Source organism: Notamacropus eugenii, chromosome 7 (genome assembly GCF_028372415.1).
Source record: "Notamacropus eugenii isolate mMacEug1 chromosome 7, mMacEug1.pri_v2, whole genome shotgun sequence".
In the NCBI taxonomy this organism is placed as follows: domain Eukaryota; kingdom Metazoa; phylum Chordata; class Mammalia; order Diprotodontia; family Macropodidae; genus Notamacropus; species Notamacropus eugenii.
In genome coordinates this window covers 168666093-168685432 of record NC_092878.1, presented here as the reverse complement: position 1 = coordinate 168685432, position 19340 = coordinate 168666093, and the positions used below count along the sequence as shown (strand labels likewise).

Sequence of the window (19340 nt, the reverse complement as noted above, 5' to 3'; positions counted from 1 at the left end):
AAATTCCCTCCCTTTCTCCTGCTCTCCCTCCACCGCCCATTGTGAAGGCAAGGAAGAGGATATAAATTATACATGTGAAGACATGCAAAGCATTTCCATATTATCCATGTTGCAAAAAACCCCCAAACAAAAAGAACAACAAGAGCTGGTGTTCCGTGACCGATCTGGAGACATACCTTTTGTCAGCCATGCCAGGATCCAAAGCAGCTCCAAAAGGCTCATGGTGGAAAACGCAGTCCGTATCCAGAGAAAGAACTTGGGGTCTGAATGCAGATGGAAGCAGACGAGTGGCTCCCCTTTTCTTTCATTATTTTGTTTTGTTTCTCCTTTCTCGTGGTTTCTTCCATTGTCTCTGATTTTTCTTCACATCATGACTCATGTGAAAATATGTTTAATATGGATGTATAAGCAGAGCCTGTATCAGAATGCACGCCGTCTTGGGGAAAGGGAAAGGAGAGGAAAGGGGAGAAAATTTAAAACTCAAAATCTTATAGAAGTCAATGTGGAAAACTAGAAATAAACAATTAATTATTTTTTAAGAGGGCAACAACAATACAGTGAACAAAGCCTGCTTCAGCCTGCACTCAGACTCCCTGGAGTCCCTCTCCGGAGGCGGGCAGCAGCTTTCATCAGGGGGCCTTTACAACGGGCTTGGGTCATGGAGTCCTTGCCAGCTGCTCATCGTCACGATATCGAGGCTGTTCTGTGCTTTATGTGTCTTTTAACAAATCACGTTTAGTGGGTGAGACCCCTGAATAACTCTGCCACTCTCTTTGGACAATGTTCCCTTTTTCTTTATGGAATTCTCTTTCCTTGTGTCTTGAGTGTTTCATTCTTGAGGACAACCCCTCTTTCCTTCCAGGTGGCACAGTGGATAGAGCACTGGGCCTAGAGTCAGGAAGACTTGAGTTCAGATCTGGCTGTGTGACCTTTGTCTGCCTCAGTTTCCCCATAATAACACCTATTTTTCAGAGTTGATGTGAGGCTCAAATGAGATTAAATAAGTCCTTCCTTCCTTTATTTCTTTCTTCCCTAGACTGAATGACCATTCCTCTGAACCCTTTGAAATCTGCTTTCTCCAAATCTAAGGTACCTCCAAATCTAGCTGATACCTGACTTTCTTCTCCCTCTCTATCACCAACTTTCAGGAGGAAGTGCTTACTTTCGCTCAAAGTCTTATCATTTTCACTCAGTAATCCCTTCCTGGGTTTCTGGGATTCCCTCATGGGGAAAATCAGATCCAGGAAGAGAATTTCCCATTTTAAGTCCTCCACCACTGAAGTTCTTCTGGATTCTAGGTGTTTCCGCCAAACAGAGAAGCAGTGTGATGTAGTAGATAGAGAACTGGCCTAAATAAAGTCCTGTTTCTGACCCAGACTGACTCTGGGCCCCTGGAAAATCACCTAGTCTTTCAGTGGTATGAACCTCACGTAATAGGAGAAGGGGGGGACGTTAAACTGTATGTAGGGATCCCTTTGTGCTGTTGACTTAGAAAACCACAGATTAACTGTAGCTATGTCCTATTGTATTTTTATTAATTTGTAAAATATTTCCCAATTTCTTTTTAACCTAGCTCAGGGACACTGGGAGCTTCTGGGCCCTACTTTAAACACCTCTGCTCTAAACTATTCTCTAAAACTACATAAGATCAGAAGGGGGTGCCAACCTACGTTGGTAGAAGGAGTTTACCCATCTGAGAGTTCTCTGAACCAATGAAATCATGGGTCTAGTCCTCACCCCTACAGTTAAACTCTAGGTTTTAACCTATTGTCTGGACATTTTTGATGGCTGTTTAATCGTTTCAATTGGGTCCGACTCTGTGACCCCTTTTGGGGTTTTCTTGGAATGATTTGCCATTTCCTTCTCCAGCTCATTTTACAGATAAGGAAACTGAGGCAAATAGGGTTAAGTGACTTGGCCAGGGTCACACAGCTAGGAAGTGTCTGAGGCCAGATCTGAACTCAGGTCTTCCTGATTCAAGGTCCAGTACTCTCTCTTTCTGCTGCTCTACTTAGATGCTTTAACAATTTTGATTCCCTAAAATTAAAAAAAGATTTTGAACAAATAAATAAAACCAATGCGCACAAATTGGAAGGAAAGTAGGAAACTGGGAGACAAAATGACAGCAAATTTCTCAAATATATAGGGAACTAAGCCAAATTTATGAAAATAAGAGCCATTTCTCCAACTAACAGACAAAGAATGTGAAAGGCAGTTTTCAGCACAAATCGAAGCTGTCGATAGTCACATGAGAAAAGGTTCTGTCACTAACAGAGAAATACTAATTAAAACAGCTCTGAGATGCCCCCTTACCCCCATCAGATGAACTACAATGACAAAGAAAGGAAATGGCAAGTGCTGGAAAAGATGGAGGAAAACAGTTAAACTAATGCATCGTTGGTGGAGCTGTGCACTGGTCCAGTCATTCTGGAGAACAAAATGGAACTATGCTCAAAGAGCTATGAAACTGTGCAGACTCTTGGACCCAGTAACACTGCTATTAGGTCTATACCCTAAAGAGAACAGAGAAAATGGGAAAGGATCCATGGGCACAAAATAGTTATAGCAACTCTTTTTGTGGTGGTGAATTAGAGATTGGAGGGGATTGGAGATTGAGGGGATGCCCATCAGTTGGAGAATGGCTGACAAGTTGTGGTGTATGATTGTGATGAAGTGTTATTGGGCTAGGGCAGCTGGACCTGGAGCCAGGAAGACCTGAGTTCAAATCTGACCTTAGACACTGACTAGCTGTGTGACTCTGGGCAAGTCACTTAGCCCTGTTTGCCTCAGTTTCCTCATCTGTAAAGTGAGCTGGAGAAGGAAATGGTAAACCACTCCAATATCTCTGCCAAGAAAACTCCACATGGGGTCGCAAAGAGTCAGAAATGACAGAACAGCTTCACCTCTGGGCTCTAAGAAATGATCAGCAGGCAGCGTTCAGAAAAACCTGGAAAGACTTACATGAACTGATACAGAGTAAGTCAGCAGAACCAGGAGAACAGTGCAGGCTGCAGGGTCTGAGTGGAGCCAAGAAGAGGCGGGAATGGGGGCAAGGCCAGTGTCCAGCTGTAGGGGGAAGAGAGCAGAAAAGAGAAGGGTGTCCCACAGCCTGTGCTGGGTGGGGCCCTGGTCACTGGTGAAGTGAAGGATGGGAGGCCTCAGAACCTGTCATTCCTATCCAGAAATCCCAGTCCCATCATCAGACGCCATCTTGAATTGGTTAAATTACTCTTGCCAAGGACAATGGGTAGAGCTCTGACTTAACAAATTCCTCCTGGAAGTCTTGGGGAGTTTCCTTCCTTTGTAAACAATATTTATTTGTGATTTCCTTAAAGGGGAGATGACTGTTCCACTCTCTTTTTTCTAAGAGCTGAAAATGAAAATCAGTCTCCAGGCTTGGCCATCACTCCCCCCTCCACCCAACCTTTCCTTCCTCTTCCTCTTCCCTGGACACACTGTACAGTCAGCAGGATGTCCTCACCTCGGATAGCTTGACCCACCCAGTGAGGCATGGGGGGGCAGGGCAGAGGAGCCCCTCTCCCCACCAAGTTCTGACCCCGCCTTGTGTCTGTCTGATGACTAGTGTGAAGCAACATGACCGGTATGGGCAGCTGGTCCTGGTCAATGCCTCGGCTGCCGACACCGGGGAGTACAGCTGCTGGCTGCAGATATGTACTGGCTATGTATGCAGGAAGGATGACGCCAAGGCCGGTGCCACCTACATCTTTTTCACAGGTGAGACACGGGCGCCCTGGCAGCTGTGTCTGTGCCAGGCCCTCCTGCCAGCCAGGGGCTCTCCCAGGCTCACCCCACCCAGCTCTTCAGTTTCCTGGGGCGGTACCTGGGCCGAGGACCAAGCTGGTGGGCCACAGGGAGGTCACTGGAGGATGGGGGTGGGGTGTGACTTCAGTTCCTGGGGATGAGCAGTGGAGAGCCAAGAAAGGCCCCATGTGGGCCTGCTGCCCTCCAGGGACTCCCAGCCAGGCCAAGACCCCAGACACTTCCCCAGGAGATGTGGCAGATGGCAGGGGCGTCAGCCCCAGAGCCATCCTCAAGCCCTGTGATCACATCATAGGTCACAGATGTGGAGCAGGAAGAGAGCTCAGAGGCCCTCTGATCTGTTCACATACACATGTTACAGATGAGGAAACTGAGGCCCAGAGAACTGAAATAGCTTGATTAAGGTAGTAAGTAGTCAGGATTTGAACTGAGGTCCTCTAGCTCCTTCCACAGCTCCCTACTTCTTCACATGAGATAATAAATAATATTACCTTACTTGATCCAGTTAGATAATTGTGTGGGTGGAGGAATGGCACCTGGATCCAATTGGGGAGTGGGGGGCAGGTTCTAGAAGGGCCTGGCTGCTCTGGAAGGAGCTGCTCCATGTCCCAGAGCTCCATGAGGTGCACAGCTAGGAGCAGAGGAAAGAGCTCACCACCTTGCAGGCCAAGAGGATGGACTGCAGGAATCGGTCCTCTTGTGCTACAGAAGGGGAAACTGAGTCCCAGGCAACTCCAGATCCAAGATGCTAAGGAGACTGGTGAAGGCTCCGGGTAGGGGGTGGGAGTGAGAGGCACCTTCAAGTCTTTGGAGATTGCCATATGGGAGAAGGATTTAGCCCAACAGGGGACTCTCCATCTGGTAAAAGTTAATGTTATGATTAAAGAAAGTCAAGAAATTATCTTCCTGATGTGAGGGGAGGACAAAGAGAGAGGGAAGAAAAGAGGAGGGGGGAGAGAAGAGAGGAGATAGAAGGGAGAGACAGAGAGACAGAGGGAAAGAGAGAAACAAGAGAGACAGAGAGGAGAGAGAGACACAGAGAAAAACAGAAACAGAGAGGCAGAAAGAGAGAGAGAGAAATAGAGGAAGGGAGAAGGAGAGACAGAGAGACACACAGAGAAACAGAGACAGAAACAGAGAGAGAGAAAGAGAGACAGAAAGACAGAGGGAGGAAGAGGCACAGGGGTGGGGAAAGGAGGAGAGAGAAACAGACGGAGGGAGAGAGAGACAAGGAGGGAGGAGAGAGAGGAGTCAGTGTCCAGATGAAAGCCACTCCCCATCATGCTTCTGGGCTAGGCCTGTGCCCTGCTTCCTGAATTCCTCTCTTGCACATCTCTACCCAAGCTTAGCCCCTCTCTCTGTCCCACTCAGATTCCTTCCCTTCTCCCCAACATGCATGGTGCTCTGTCCCAGCAGACAGGGCTAGTCTAGGAGTCAGGCCTGTACTGTCAGACCCTGGACAAGTGACTTCACCTTCCCATTTTGCCTCTGTTGGGAAGTGGCTGAAGCCGGCTTTGAACTTGGGTATTCCTGAATCCAAGGCTGGTGCTGTACCCACTAAGCCACCTTGATGTTCACTTCGGAGAAGTGTGGATCAGAGAACTGTAACTGGGAAAGGAAGTTGATCTACTTACTTCGCTCCTTTCAGCTTCCATTTCCCCACCTGTAAAAGGGGTAACAATGCCCACACCACGTGCTCTGCAGGGCCGCTACGCGCGTCTCAGAGTCCAGTGATGATGGCTCACAGTGTGCTGTAACAGACGGAGCACCAAGCTTGCCATCACGACCCCCAGCTTTGAATCCAGCTGTTTGTCTCTCTCACTTGTGTGTCCTTTGGCCAGTGAGGTCACCACCAGTGAGTCTCATTTTTCTCTTGTATAAAAAAAAAAATAAAAGCTTAACTGTCCTGCTTCCTGTCAGTGTGGTGTGGGAGGGTTGGAGGAAGGCAGCCATGAGCATCAGCATTAGAACTCAGGTCCTGACTTTTCCCTCTGTACTTGCTCCTGTTGGTGTGTGGGAGTGCAGGCTGACTGTGTGCAGTTAATTCCAGACTGGGCTGTTATTGGAGTGATTTATAATGAAATCACCATTGCCCATTTCTCCATTCCGACGTGTCCAAGAACTCTTGTGAGGTTTCGGCAGCCAAAGATCTTTGCTTCATCTGTTCCTCACACGGTAGGACCACATCACAAGCTCCTTGAGGGTATATGACAACTGGGTGTCAGCACTGGAGGTGATTAGCCTAAAGAAGACTGGAGGGGGAGGGGAGAGGAGCATGATGGTCTACAAGCATTTAAAGGACCATCAGTCACATGAAAGAGACAGACTTGTCCCAGAGAACAGAACAGGGACCAACAGGGTAAAATGGCTCGATGGAATGAAAGCTTGACTAACCATGAGGGTGATTCCAGAGTAGAAAGGGTGCTGTGAGAGGTAGTGAGTTCCTCATCACTGGGTGGCTCCCAGCAGAGGCTGCATCAGAACTTGTCAGTGTTCAGAGGGGAACCATGCCTGTCCAGGCATGGGTTAGGTTAGATGCCAATAGTACCCCAACCTGCTTCAGGCCTTCCCGCCACGTTGGACACATGGTCGGCCCACTGCCTCTTCTAGTCGTTGACATGAGTGATGATGTCTCCTATGCTGGGGTGGCCCTCAGCTACCCAGAAGCCTATGCCATGTCCTATCAAACCAGAAGCAGCTGAGCCTCCAGCATCACATAGATCATCACAGGACAACCTTGATCAGTGTGGAGAACCTCATCAGCAAAAGAATGGGCACATAAATGGGGGCTGCCATATTGGAATTAAAAGCCAAACTCCATGTCACTCCTCCAACCTACTCCAGGAGATGTGCTTTGGAAGGTTGTTAGAACAAGTGCTCCTTTCTTCCCAAATGAAGAATTACACATTAGAAAGATTTCTCCAAATCACAACTCGTAGGAGAAACGTAAATTCAAAGAACTCTGGGGTTTCACGTTTGAGGGCAGAGATGACAGAGGGTCAATATTGGAGGGACAGTGGGAGGCTCACCGTGACTGGAGGTGGAATTGGTCCAACCATTCTGGAAAGCCACTGGGTGTTATGTGGAGGAAGTAACTGAAAGAGCCATCCCCTCTGGTCCACAGATCCCACTACCAGCAACATACCACAAGGAGGTTCCCCCACCCACTGAAATATTCACAGAAATGCTTTTAGAGGAGCAAAGAGGCAGGAACCAAGTAGGCATCCATTGTCTGGAGGATGGCTAACAAGTCATGGTGTGTGTACATCATACTGTATCACTGTTATATCAGACACATAGGGAAATAGGATGCAGCGTGAAGTCATCAGAGCCAGAAAAACAGTGGAGACAGAAAGTATAACAATGTAAAGAAAGGCCAACAGCAGAAGTTAGAGACCAAAGCTGGTCCGACACTGCCTGGCTAGGGATTTGCTTTGCGCTGCCCCTCCTTTGGGAGAAATGGAAAAGGGCTGAGAAAATCCACCTCCTCCCCTCCCTTCTCTGCTGAGGCGGGGGTCTCTGGGTGCAGGAAACTGCATATCCTCTCAGACCTGGTGGATGTGTTGGCTACTTGGGCTGCACTGTCTTCTGTCCCCCTGTCCCCGTTCTTCTCTATCTTTTGTTATAAACTACAACACTCTGGGTGGGAGAGGGAGGAGGGAACCCATTAGGAAGTGGGTGTGATGTAGAAATCAATGGATATCAATAAATGGAAAAGGGACCGTAGTTTTCTTTGGTAACAGATCCAACATGGTAGGTGTCCTTCCTCTGCCGTACTGCTCTTGCTGGAGGGATTGTGTGGGAGACCCCGACTAACCATGGTGCACGCGCTTCCCTTTGCAGAGAAAGGGGAGCTCTTTGTGCCTTCTCCCAACTACTTTGGTGTGGTCTACCTCAACCCCGACAGAGAAGCCGTCGTCCCTTGCCGTGTGACTGTCCCATCAGCCAAGGTCACCCTACACCGGGAGTTCCCAGCCAAGCAGATCCAGAGCAATGGGAGCATCGTTTATGACATGAAGAGAGGTTTTGTCTACCTTCACCCTCAGCCCGAACACCAAGGGGTGGTCTACTGCAGGGCAGAGGCCCATGGGGCCCCCCAAATCTCCATCAAATACCAGCTACTCTATGTGGAAGGTAAGAGCTATCATGAAGCTCTTTCCAAGGGTCATGATTGCCTGATTCCACACCTGCAGGAAGTTTAGGGAAAGTGGATCATCTTCTACCCAAGAGTGGCATTTGCTTTGAGGTAGTAAGCTCCCGTCTCTGACTATATTCAAGTAGAAGCTGCATGGCCCCTTATCTGGGATGGAGTAGGAATTCCTGGCCAGGTACAGACTGGATAGGGTGGCCCTGAGACCTTTCCAGCTCCTCTGTGTTCATTTTACAGAGGTAGACACTGAGGCAGAGAATGCTTAGGGGACTTCTCCCGGAAAGGGAGGTAGTGCTTGGGATCAGTAGCCAAGGACCCTTATGGGGAATGGAAGCTTTGGGGTGCCACTTTTCCAAGGGGAGGGCTGAGAATCAAGGGCAAAGTGCATGTAGCCCTTAGAACCACAGAATGTCAGTTAGAAGAAAGTACAGAGGCATCAGGTCCGCCCCAGAACCAAACAAAAGCCCCCTCTACTGTGTCTTAGCCAAACAGCCTTGATTCCCTTGAGTGATGATGGGGAGCTCACTACCTTAACCCTTGAGGAGTTGAGAGGCCATGCCCCTTCCTTCAGGCTATTTCAGACTTCCCTTTGGAGCTTATCTTTGGCCCTGGCCCTCTGCTTTCTGAGCTCAGTCAGCAGTCCATGGTCCCCTTGTTGTCCCCTCTTGTCTTTACCCTCCAGGCTCCCCATCCCTGTTCCCTATGCACCCCTGGCTAGCCCCACACCTGCTGTCCTTGTACACCTTTTCCTCCCTTGGCTCGCCCACATCCAGGCAGTGCAGCTGTCTCTCCTCAAAAGGAGAAGGTAGGCTGCTTGTAAAGCGATATCATTGTGGGGCTGAGAGCGGAAGGGGCACAGACACCGCCTCCTCCAGGGCATAAAAGCCAAAGGAGGGTCAGTCCAATGCAAATCACTAGCCAGGCAGTGTTAGAAACCAGGGTTCAAATCCCAGGGAGGGTGGGGTTGGGACTCCTCCTATGTCCTTGATTGAGTCTCGTGTGTCTGCTAGTCCCCAGTGGGCCCCCCTCCACCACCATCGTGGCTTCCTCCAACCAAGTGAGCGGCGGGGACGACATCACGGTCCTGTGCACCGTGCTGGGTGAGCCAGATGTAGAGGTGGAGTTCCGGTGGATATATCCAGGGCTGAAGGTAATTAGCCCCCGCTCCTCCCTTGAGAGCCTGCTGACACTCCCACCTAGTCAGCCAGGTGGGCACCAAGCCTGCTGTGCCAGACTCTGGGCTAAGCGTCAAGGTACAAAAAAGGTCAGACAGCCCCATCTCAAGGAGTTTATGGGGAGACTCAAACCAGGCTCAGGACTCTGAGACAAGGTGTGCGCCTCATGTTTGGGTCACAGCTGTGGCCAGCTGCCCAGCCCCGAAGCCAGGATGTGGCAGGGAGCTTGCTCCAGGCTCCCCCTCTGGGTGCAGCCTTCTCCAGCACAGTGGCCAGTTGCTCCTGCATCCTCAGGTCTAGAGATGGAAGGGATCCCAGAGGCCTTGTCCAGCTCTCTCAGACCCAGGGAGGGGAAGGGCCTCAACCAGGGTCACCCAGGGAGGAGCTTCTCTGCCCAGAGGAGAGAGGGCACTGAGTGGGGGTGGGTGGGAGTCCCAAGAAAGCCCTACTATGGCCATCATCACAGGCAAGGGGGTTGCAGGGACAGGGGCATCCCCCAGAGGCATGCCTTGGTGACCGCAGCTCTAGACCACAGGAGCTGAATGTGACTATCTCCCCTTCCACCTGGAGTGAATGAGCCTAGAAATCTCATCTGGCTGGGGTCTGCTGAGTGCTCAGCTCAGTCCTTTCCCTGCCCCCCACCACCAATGGTCGCTGAACATAAAATAAGGCTTTGGAAGGAGGGCTGGAGAGGGAGAAGATTGACACTGCCCAGTCCCAGTCCCACCTTCCTGGTCCCAAAGATGGGATCTAGAATCCACAGAAGGGACCAGGGTCCTGTGAGTGCTAGCCAGCCTCCCTTAGTAGACCTCCAGGGATGGGGCCCCCTTTCGGTTTGGGAGATATTCAGAGATCACAGGGATGGATGGTCATTGGGTCTTGTCAGCCACCCTCCCACTGTCCTCTGGACCCCAGGCTCAGGCACCAGCCTGCTATAGCTTCAGAGGCCTCCCAGCCTTTGCCAGCCACCTTACTGCCACATCCTCAAGATCCTCCTGTATGTACCATCTTCTCTCATTAGGACATTATCCACTCTGCCATAGGATTTAGAGCTAGGAGGAATCTTAGATCAATCATCTCCTTTTATAGATGGGTAGACTAAGGTTCAGAGAAGAGCCATGCAGGTAGTAAATGACAAAGCCAAGAATTAGAAGTAGAGCCTGTGGCTCCAGAGACATTGTTCACCCTCCTCTCCCATTCATCTGCTGCCCTATATCCTTCAGTGCCACGCAGAGTCTGTGGTCCCCGGGGGGGGGGGGGGGGTACTCTGTCACTGACCATCAGAGTCTACTCAGCCCTGTTCTTCCTATGGAATTCTTTTTCTCGACCTCCCAGGGCTCCAGGAGTGCTCATGAACTATGGTTTTAAGTCCCGAGAAGCCGGGATGGTCACCCTCAAAGGCATAGAGCCGGTGAGGACAGTGGTGTGCTGGGCACCCTGGCCGGCCTCTGCTCCCCAGGGCTCCTGGTCCCTCCTTTCTCATGAACCCATGTGCACCCTCTTTTGTGAAACAGGATGAAAGGCCTGTGACGATCCAGGACACATGGAGACTGGTTAGCAGAGGCCTTGCGCACACCACGCGGCTGTCCCAGAGCATCCTCACGCTACAGGACTTTGAGACTATCGATGCTGGCTACTACATGTGCACAGCCCAGAACCTGCACGGGCAGACCACTGTAGCCACTACTGTGCAGTTTCTCTGAGGCAGACGGGGAAGAGAGGGCCAGTCATTCCAAGACCTGGTCTCGTGGAAGGAACTCTGAATGCTAACAGCTAACATCGATCTAGCCATTTGAGATTTGCAAGGTGCTTTACAAATTGTGTCTCCTTTGGGCCTCACAATTGTCCTGGGAGGTAGGTGCTATTATGACCCCCCCCCATCTTAAGATGGGGAAACTGAGGCAAGGTGGTCACAGCCCTGCCAGCTTACTTGGATCTGTGCTTAGCCAAAGGCTGTTGCCCAACTTTCTGTCCCCGTGTGTGGGGGTCTCAGACAAAGGCCCCAGCCAGATCAGAGCACACGTATGCACTTCTGACTGTTGGTCCTGAATGAACACTCATAAGTATGGAGTTAAACAATGTAATCCCTGAATAAAACAGCAAGTTTGCTTAAAAGGTAAATGGCTTGAGCAGTCTTGGCTAAGCCAGGGGGCCACCCACTCCCTGGGACCCACAAACACTTCTTCCTGTTGGCTGTGTCAGGTTCAAGTCCACTTTCGAACTGGTTTCCATGTACCCTAGATTATGGGATCCTGGCAGCTCCTACCAAGGGCTCCAAGGCCTGCCCTGCTGGGACCTCCCAACATGGAGTTCTAAGCAAGGTGGCTCAGGAATATTGCTGGTCAAATGGGCTAGAACCCTGATCACATCTCGCACCCAGAGCCCACAGTGACAGCAGAGCCCTATCCCACTTCTGAGCTCCCAACGTGCCTCCTAGCACACCACCTCATATTGGGATCCACCTCCTCACCAGGGCCCCAAGGGGCAGCTGAGGGTTACTATACCCATTTCACAGATGAGAAAACAGAGGCTAGAAATGCCTTGCCCCAACCACCTTGTAGGTCAGCGTCTGAGCACAGACAATCTCAGGTTCCCAAGCCCAGTGCTGTCTGGACCATGCTCCACTGGGCTCCTTCCAGGAGAAAAGGAGTGTTACCCCAAATTCTTGGTAGAGTGTCACAGTTCATAGGATATTAAAACTGAAAGGAACATCAGAAATCACCTAACCCCCCGCCCATTCATGAAAGAAGCAAAGTGGAGTCCTGCTCAAGGTCCCATAGACAGGAGCTTCAGAGGCACATTTCAACTCAGGTCCTGATTCTAAAGCCAGAGTGCCCTTTCCCCTCTTTTTGACTATCTCCGTAACTCCATGGAAATAGAATTGGAACATAGAGCCCGCATCACAGATTCCATGCTCTCAAGTTGGGAGGGAACTCAGAGGCCCCTAATGAATACATGAGAAAACATGCCCAGTAAGGTCACTTGCCCAAGACCCCTGTAGGATCCTAGCCCTCAAGTTGGAAGGGTGCCCACCCCCTAGGGGTATTTAAATCCCCCAGTAGTCATACTTGAACCGTATGTGGCTTATTTTTGGAGAACCATAGAAGACTGGCCAGCAATAAGAAAGCTAAGTGCAATTTTTATTTATTATTTTAACACACACAACCCAAAATACATCAGTTCCTTCTCAAGCCCCAGCCCCCGATTCAGAGCAATCAGAAGCTCTAAGGAGCAGCTAGCAGTGAGGGTTCAATTCTAGCCCCAAGGACCCACCTTCCAGGATTCAGAATGCCTGGGGTGGGGTTCTGAACTCCTTGAACTCCTAGGTGCCAGGGCCTGACAGGGGTGGAAGACACACATGTGGGCAGGGTGGCCCAGCTGGGCACCATCAGGGAAGCTTGGCATTGACTGAGCTATATCAGCCTGACTGTGCCCAGGTAGCCCCCTGGCCTCAGCACCATCCAGAAAGCATCTCCAAAGAGCTGTTCTCCTCCTCATCGGCTATCTCCTGTCTGACTCAGGACTGGAGCAGCACATGTGTCCCCAGACCCCTGAGCCCTGCAGCAGCCTTCTATGTCATGGGATGCCTGGCCCCAGGGGACTGGCCAGACCAAGGATGGTTCCAAGGTGGGGGCAGAGGTTCCAGCAGCCCCCACTGCCACTTGGAGGCTGAAGGGAGCTGGCTTTCCTACCATTCCTACAAATGGAAAGATTACATGTACAACAGAACATCGGAGATTAAACATGAGACAAAAGAAGGAATTGTTACAAATCAACGTGCTGCCTGAACTTCGACTCGCCCCCTGGTGTCCAAAATCTGCATGGCAACTCCTTGAGGGTTCCCGGACTCCTAGCTCATTGGCAACACAGCAACAGCTTCAAAGACAAGGAGAAAGCAGCCCTGCTCTTCTGGTCCCCAAGGTTGCCTGGGGTGGAGAAGGAGCCTGGGGGAGCTGAGGAAGGTCTTGTGGAAGTCAGAAAGGGACAACTGCTCTGATATGGACCCCTCGGCCCTCTCCCCAGAATTTCTCCAAGAAGGAGCTCGAGCTGCTGGTTGGAGCTCCCATCTGGCTCATTTTAGCCAATCCCTCATCTCCCAGGGCATTTCTGCCTTTGAACACAGGGCTATGGTTGGCCTCTTCTCAAGTTCTGCTAATCAGTGACTCTCCCATGCCACTTCCCTAAATTAGCTAGTTCTGGATTTCTCAATAGTTTATAATGTTAGAATCTGGCCTCGGGCTTTTTTTGGCAGGGGGAAAGGACTTTTGAGCCTGGAAAATGAGCTGGTTCTGGGTGAGCATATTAATTGCCCTCGTCCCAGAGAAAAGGAGGTAGAAGGCTTGTGTCATGGCTTTAGAAAGGAGAGGGAAGGAGAAGACGATGAGGGAAGACAGGGGAGAGGAGAATGAGGAGAGGAGAGGAGAGGTAGCTCCCGCCTCTGGGTGACCATTCAGAGCAAGTCAGAAATGAGGAGGAGGGTAGAGCTCCAGGGGGATCCCTGCCTCTCTTTCCTTAGAAGCAGCAGCCCAGAATTGAGCCCCAAGAAAGAAGCCATGCTCCTGGGGGTTCAGGGGAGAGACAGTGTTCACCTCTCTCTGTAGCTAAAAAGGTGGACCAGAACCAGAGACTTGTGTTGTTTGGGAGCTAAGGGGTCATTAAAAATGACAGGATCTCATACTCATTTCAGTTCCCACAACTGGCCTTTCTGTTTGAAGGGTCCATCCTCCCCAGAATGCAGACCCAAAGGCCTTGGGCCAGGGTCCCCATCCTCCCAAGCAGCCTGTTCTCCTCCCTCCCCCAAGGTGTCCATGGCCAAGGTGTCCTTGCAGCTGTCCCTGGCACAGCCACTCGTGTGTTCACGCCCATCCCACAGCTCTCCACTTCCCCTCTAGAGCCACAGGTGGTGGCACCAGCAAGCCCCATGTCCACCCCACTCCCATGAGCCCACAGGAAAAGTGTCTGTGACAAGGAATATGAGAAAGGTTATACTCTCCACGAAGAGGCCCTGAGCTGGTTCTCCCCCAGGTGGGGGAAAAAGGCAGCGAGCAAGACATGGCTGGCTCGCCAAGTGCTCTGTGCATCAATGTCTGTGCCTGCGTGCCTGCGCAGGTGGCATTCCTGAAACCTTGCAGGGCTGCCCAACGAACCATGCCTGTTTGTCCATGGGCTTGGGCAGGCCGGTCAGCTGCCACCTGAATGCCCTCACCAGGCCCTTGCTGGCTGTGAGTCCCCGGGTGGCCACTGGAAAGCGCTCCCAGGTGGCTGTCCATCCGTGCCCCAGAGGGGTCATCTAGGGGAGCCTGTGGGGCTGGGGAAGGAGGCCGAGTTCCTTGGGGAGGAGAAAGGCAGTACCATCGAGGGGGGAGACTTCTTGGGGCTGCACAGGTCCCCATTGTGAAGTTTCCACAGCAGCTCCTCATTCTCCATTGACAGCCTCTTGTTGACCTTGGACTCCTTCTCCAGCGACTCCTGCAGGACGGCTTGCTCTGTGGAGAGCTGCCTAAGGGAGGAGGAGGGGATGGGGTGATACATGGGTGTCCAACACACAGGTCTGGAATTCAGGGGTATGAAGGCCCAGCAACATGGAGTAAGTGACCTAGGCCCTGTGGAAGCCCCAGGAGAGGGAGGAGAGGAAAGGGGAGGGGAGACGGAGAGAGGCAAGGGTGGAGGGAGAGAGGCAAGGGTGGGGGAAGGCAACCAGGCCCTGAGCCTGGGCTGGGGATCCCACCTGGAGATGGCCATATGCTTGTCCATCCGCGCTTTTAGCTCCTCATTCTCCTGCTCGACTTTCTTCAGCTTGTCCACCAGGGCTGTGTTGTTGTCCACCTTGACGCAAAGCAGCCAGTGGTTAGAGCTCATGTACTTGGGCAAAGACAAACCTTGCCCACCCTGAGCTTAGCACACACACCTTCACAGAGCCTGATCGCACAGAAGGGCCCTGGCCTCTGACCATGTGTGCCAGGACCCAGCCAGGTGAGCATCTGGGTCACTGAATATCAGAACTGGCAGAGACCTCAACTCCCAGCTGGGCCAAACCTACTCTGGACTAAGAATCCTCTCCCCAGTGTCTCTGCCAAGTGCCCCCTACCTTTGCTTGAAGCCACTGGGGCAGCCAGGCCACTTTCCCACCATGATCCTTGCCCACAAAGAATGGAAGGGGTCTGACCGTGCACCTGGGGCCCATCAGCTGCTCTGGGCCTGTCTGGCACTGCAAGACACTGATGCCAGTGAATACCAATGGCAATGCCATGCTGGCCTTCTAGTTTCCCCATGAGGGGCAGAGTGGCCATGAGGCCACTGACAGTCAGAGAGGTCCTGACAGGCAGGAGGCAGACTGCATCCCAGGAGAGCTCAGGAGAGAGGCTGGCAACTGCTCCACACATGTAGGGGCACAGATCCTCCCTGCTCACTTTCCCAAGAGGCCTGGCACCTGAGCCTACAGGGCACAGACCATGGGAAATGTGCTTCCCAAATGGGGGGGGGGGAGCAGACCTGACAACCTATTGTAGCAGGGCACCCACTCTTGTAGGGAGAGGCTTGGGGTGGGTGGTCTGTCACTCTGCAGGAGTTTTCTAAGGCTGAGGCTGGCTGGCTGCCTGCTCACTCCTTCTCTACAGTGGATCAGGGCACTGCTGATCACACACAAGGGCTGGTGTCCTTGTCTGGAGCCCTGCTCCAGATCTGAACCAGCCTCCTTAGTGACTGGTGCCAGCCAGAGGCAAGCAGAGCCAGGCGAGGACCACGTCAGTTGCAGCCCTCCTCTCCAGTGCACCCCACCCCTTGGGCTGATGGATGTGCTTCAATGCCTGCTTTAAGGCAACTGCACTCCAGGGCGGAGGCTGCCCGAGCCACGTATGTCACACCGCAGGCCGGGCACCAGGGGCTGGAACTTCTCAGTGAGCCAGACCCTCCCCTAGTGGTCTCAAGGGTGGCTGCCAAGTGGACTTAGCCCAGGCCACTTATGACTGGCTTGTGTCCCTCCCACTCCCCCCGCCCAAGTCGGCAAAGAATAGAAGAGTTTGGCGATGCCAATGCTAGTGCCCTGTGTGTTCCTTCCCCCATGAAAGCCCCTGGAGCACCCTCTTGGCACTGGGTGAGGACGCTGGCCGGCCATGGCGAGTGGAGGAAAGCCTCTGCACACATGCACATGCCTGGCCATCAGGAGCAGTGACCACATGGAGACCCTTGTGCCTGTGGGATCCAGTGTCATGGTCGGAGGGGAGGGGGGGCAGGGAGAGAACTCACCAGCTTCTCCATCTTGAGTAGCTGGATGTCCTGCTGGTGGAGCTTCTCATTCTTGATCTCCAGCACGGCTTTGAGGCTCTCCAGCTCCCGCTCCAGATACATGATCTGGGGGTTCTTCTGCAGGAACACGTGGAAAGATCCCAAGGTCAGGCTTGGTCTCCACCCAAAGATGGCACTCCCTCCACTCAGAACATGTTGCCATGTACAGAATGTTTGTAGGTAGGAGGCTCACACGCTATCATCCTGAGTTTACAGCTTGGGAAACCAAGGCACTGGGTGATGAAGTGACTGCTTTTGTCACCAGCTCATAAGAGGCCAAGAGAGCTGGCCCAAGGTTCAAATCCTCTCTCAGCTACTTGCTATCTGTAACACCACAGGTAAGTCACTTTTCTCCCTAACCCTCTGTCTTCATCAGAAAATGAGAGGGTTGGACTAGCCAGCATGAGATCTATTCCAGCTCTGCAGCATGGACCTTGGGGCAGCTCTCTCAGCAGAGAGGAGAAAATGGGTCTACAGAGGCAAGGTGACTCGTCCAAGGTCACATGGAGCTAAATATGAGAAGGCAGCTCTCTCTGGATATTTGGTCCCTCTGCCTCTAATCCAGCTGCCACCCCCAGCCTCTGCTCTCATCTTTCTAAACTATCCTCCAAATGCTGCCAGAATGCTTTTCCTTATACACTCCTGCGCTCAAAATTCTTCCATAGCTGTGGGGAATGACGTCCCCCTTTCTCTCGGTTGCTACTTATTCCACTTCTAAAGCGACTGCAACTCCTGCTTTCACAGGAAGCCTCTGATGGGGACCCTTCACAGCACGTGGCTTGCCTTTCTCTGTACAACTCGTTACTTTGTACTATGCTCATCGGGGCCTAGGACAGTCTCCTCCAATAAAAGCAGGGGTAGGGCCTAACTGAAACTTTGTATCTCCTCCAACCTGAGCATGGGGACGCTGCACAGTGTAGGTGCCACGTGCAGGTGCTACACACAGTAGGTGCGGTGTTGAGTTGAGATGAATTTTTCTTAGGTCAGTTTTTAAGAGCAGCTTTTCCAAGCTTATTTCTGCTCTCCTATCGGACATCCCCCAAAGCCATTGCAGGCAGGTCCCCCCAAAAGCATCCCCAAAGCTGATGTAGACAAGGACTCCCCCAACACATCCATAAAGCTGCTATTGAAAAGGACCATCCCAGACACATCCCTGAAGACACTATAGACAACCCCCACCCCAGACATGTCCCCAAAGACACTGTATACAGATTCCCCCAGACAGATATCCTCAAAACAGCTGCAGACAAGCCCCCCGCTCCAGACACCCCCAGGGCTGCTGCAGACAGAGCCCCCCCAAAATCCCCCAGGGCTGCTGCAGACAGAGCCCCTCCAAACACCCCCAGGGCTGCTGCAGACAGGGCCCCCCCCAAACACCCCTAGAGCCACTGTAGCCACGCCCCCCCAGATGCCGGGTCTTGCCCTCTGCTCCCCACTCCTAGGGAGCAGCTCTGGGTGCTGCCCTCACTCACCTGATTGGCCTTCTCTCTGGAAGCCGCTTTCTGCTCCTCCAACTGAAGTTTTTCATTCAGAGCATCATTCTTACTCTTCAGATCATGGATCTCTTTCTACAAAGGAGGCAGAGACAACATGAGACATCCAAAGTGGCAGAGGTCTCTAGATCTGCCCCCAGCCCAGGGGCTGGTTTGGGGCGTCACTTACCTCCAGGGACTCGCGCTTCTCAGAGAATAGCTCCTCCAGGGACGTCTTCTCTAGGCCATGGCACTCCTTGATTTCTGGAAAGAGGCAATACTCCTGAGGCCAGTGACCCACCATACTGCCTCAAGATGACCCAGACGGCAAGCCCCCATTTCTCCACTTGGGGGTTCCAACAGCTCTAAGCCAGGGTTCTCCAAAGTGGCTGAGGCCCTCAACTCTTGGCAGCTTGGAGAGAGTCCCCAGCGTGACTCCAGGGTAGGGAAAGGTCTGGAGACTCGGGGAAACTGAGGCAAATGAGGCCTGTGCTCCACCTGCTGAGTCTACCCTCTGCCCCCCAGCTCTACTGTAATGTGAGGCTCCAGCTGGCAGCAAAGACCCTACCAGTATAGAGAGGGAGAGAATATGGACTCAGCAATGGAGGTTGACCCACACTTCCATGAGAAGGGACACACTTCATGGCCATGATTCGAACTCCCTCTCTAGGGAGCACCTGCCTCGACTGTGGGGCCTCAGCAGGAGGCCCTCCCCCTAGCATTTGTCCCATCCTTCCTACACAAAGTTTGTTTGCAAGACTACGAGTTCCTTGAGAGCAGGAGTCTGCCTTTTCCTTCTTTCTGTATCCTCAGTGCTTAGCCTGCACATAGTAGGTGCTGAACAGAGGTTTAGGGACCAACAATCTGGAACAAGCAGGCCATCCCTCCATGAAAGGCTGGAACCCCCTCTGGCCAATGACACATTCTAGCAGAAATAACCCATTCTCACATAAATCCATGGGTGCTCAGGATACCACCTTCACAAGCCTGTTTGGCTCCAAAGTCCTGTTCAGGAGGGACGGCAGCTGGGCCTGACCAGGAGAGGGGCTCCTCCCCTGACCCAAGCTACACCTCCTGGGAGCCTGGATGGTCAAGAGAAATGCATGCACATGGAGAAAAGTCTGCTCACGCTCCCATCTACCCGGCCTCCGGGGTCCCAAGAGTGCCCCCCTTACATTACAAGAAACGTCACGTTGAAGGTGATGATGATGATTAGCATTTGTAGCTTGCTTTAGGGTTTGTGAAGCCTCTCACAACAACCTCAGGAGGTAGGTACTGTTATCCCCATTTTACTGATGAGAAAACTGAGGTACAGAGAAGTCATGTGGATTTCCTGAGGTCACACAGCAAGTAAGTGTCTGAGATTAGATTTGAACTTAGGTCTTCCAGACCTCAAGTCAACCATCCTTTCTACTGCCCCAGGGCCAGTCTCAAAATACCCATAAAATTCAAGTTAAGAGTATGGCAGATATGGGCTTC

At 52.1% G+C, this 19340-nt stretch overlaps 2 protein-coding genes across 5 annotated transcripts in view; one reads left to right on the top strand and one right to left on the bottom strand.

Annotated features, from left to right (window-relative positions):
- The window catches only part of PDGFRL (platelet derived growth factor receptor like), a 32860-nt gene extending 21634 nt beyond the window's left edge, over window positions 1-11226 (top strand). The window contains exons 3-6 of the mRNA XM_072625608.1: window positions 3584-3735; window positions 7624-7914; window positions 8941-9080; window positions 10620-11226. Of these exons, the coding sequence (XP_072481709.1) occupies window positions 3584-3735; window positions 7624-7914; window positions 8941-9080; window positions 10620-10808 (772 nt within the window). The 3' untranslated portion in view covers window positions 10809-11226. The remainder of the gene's footprint in view (window positions 1-3583; window positions 3736-7623; window positions 7915-8940; window positions 9081-10619) is intronic.
- Window positions 11227-12224: 998 nt separating this feature from the next.
- MTUS1 (microtubule associated scaffold protein 1) overlaps window positions 12225-19340 on the bottom strand; it is a 106962-nt gene continuing 99846 nt past the window's right edge. For all 4 annotated transcript variants that reach the window (XM_072625604.1, XM_072625605.1, XM_072625606.1 and 1 more), the window contains 5 exons: window positions 18052-18125; window positions 17862-17957; window positions 16351-16467; window positions 14834-14931; window positions 12225-14605 (listed from right to left, as the gene is read on the bottom strand). In XM_072625604.1, the coding sequence (XP_072481705.1) occupies window positions 14392-14605; window positions 14834-14931; window positions 16351-16467; window positions 17862-17957; window positions 18052-18125 (599 nt within the window). In that variant the 3' untranslated portion in view covers window positions 12225-14391. The remainder of the gene's footprint in view (window positions 14606-14833; window positions 14932-16350; window positions 16468-17861; window positions 17958-18051; window positions 18126-19340) is intronic.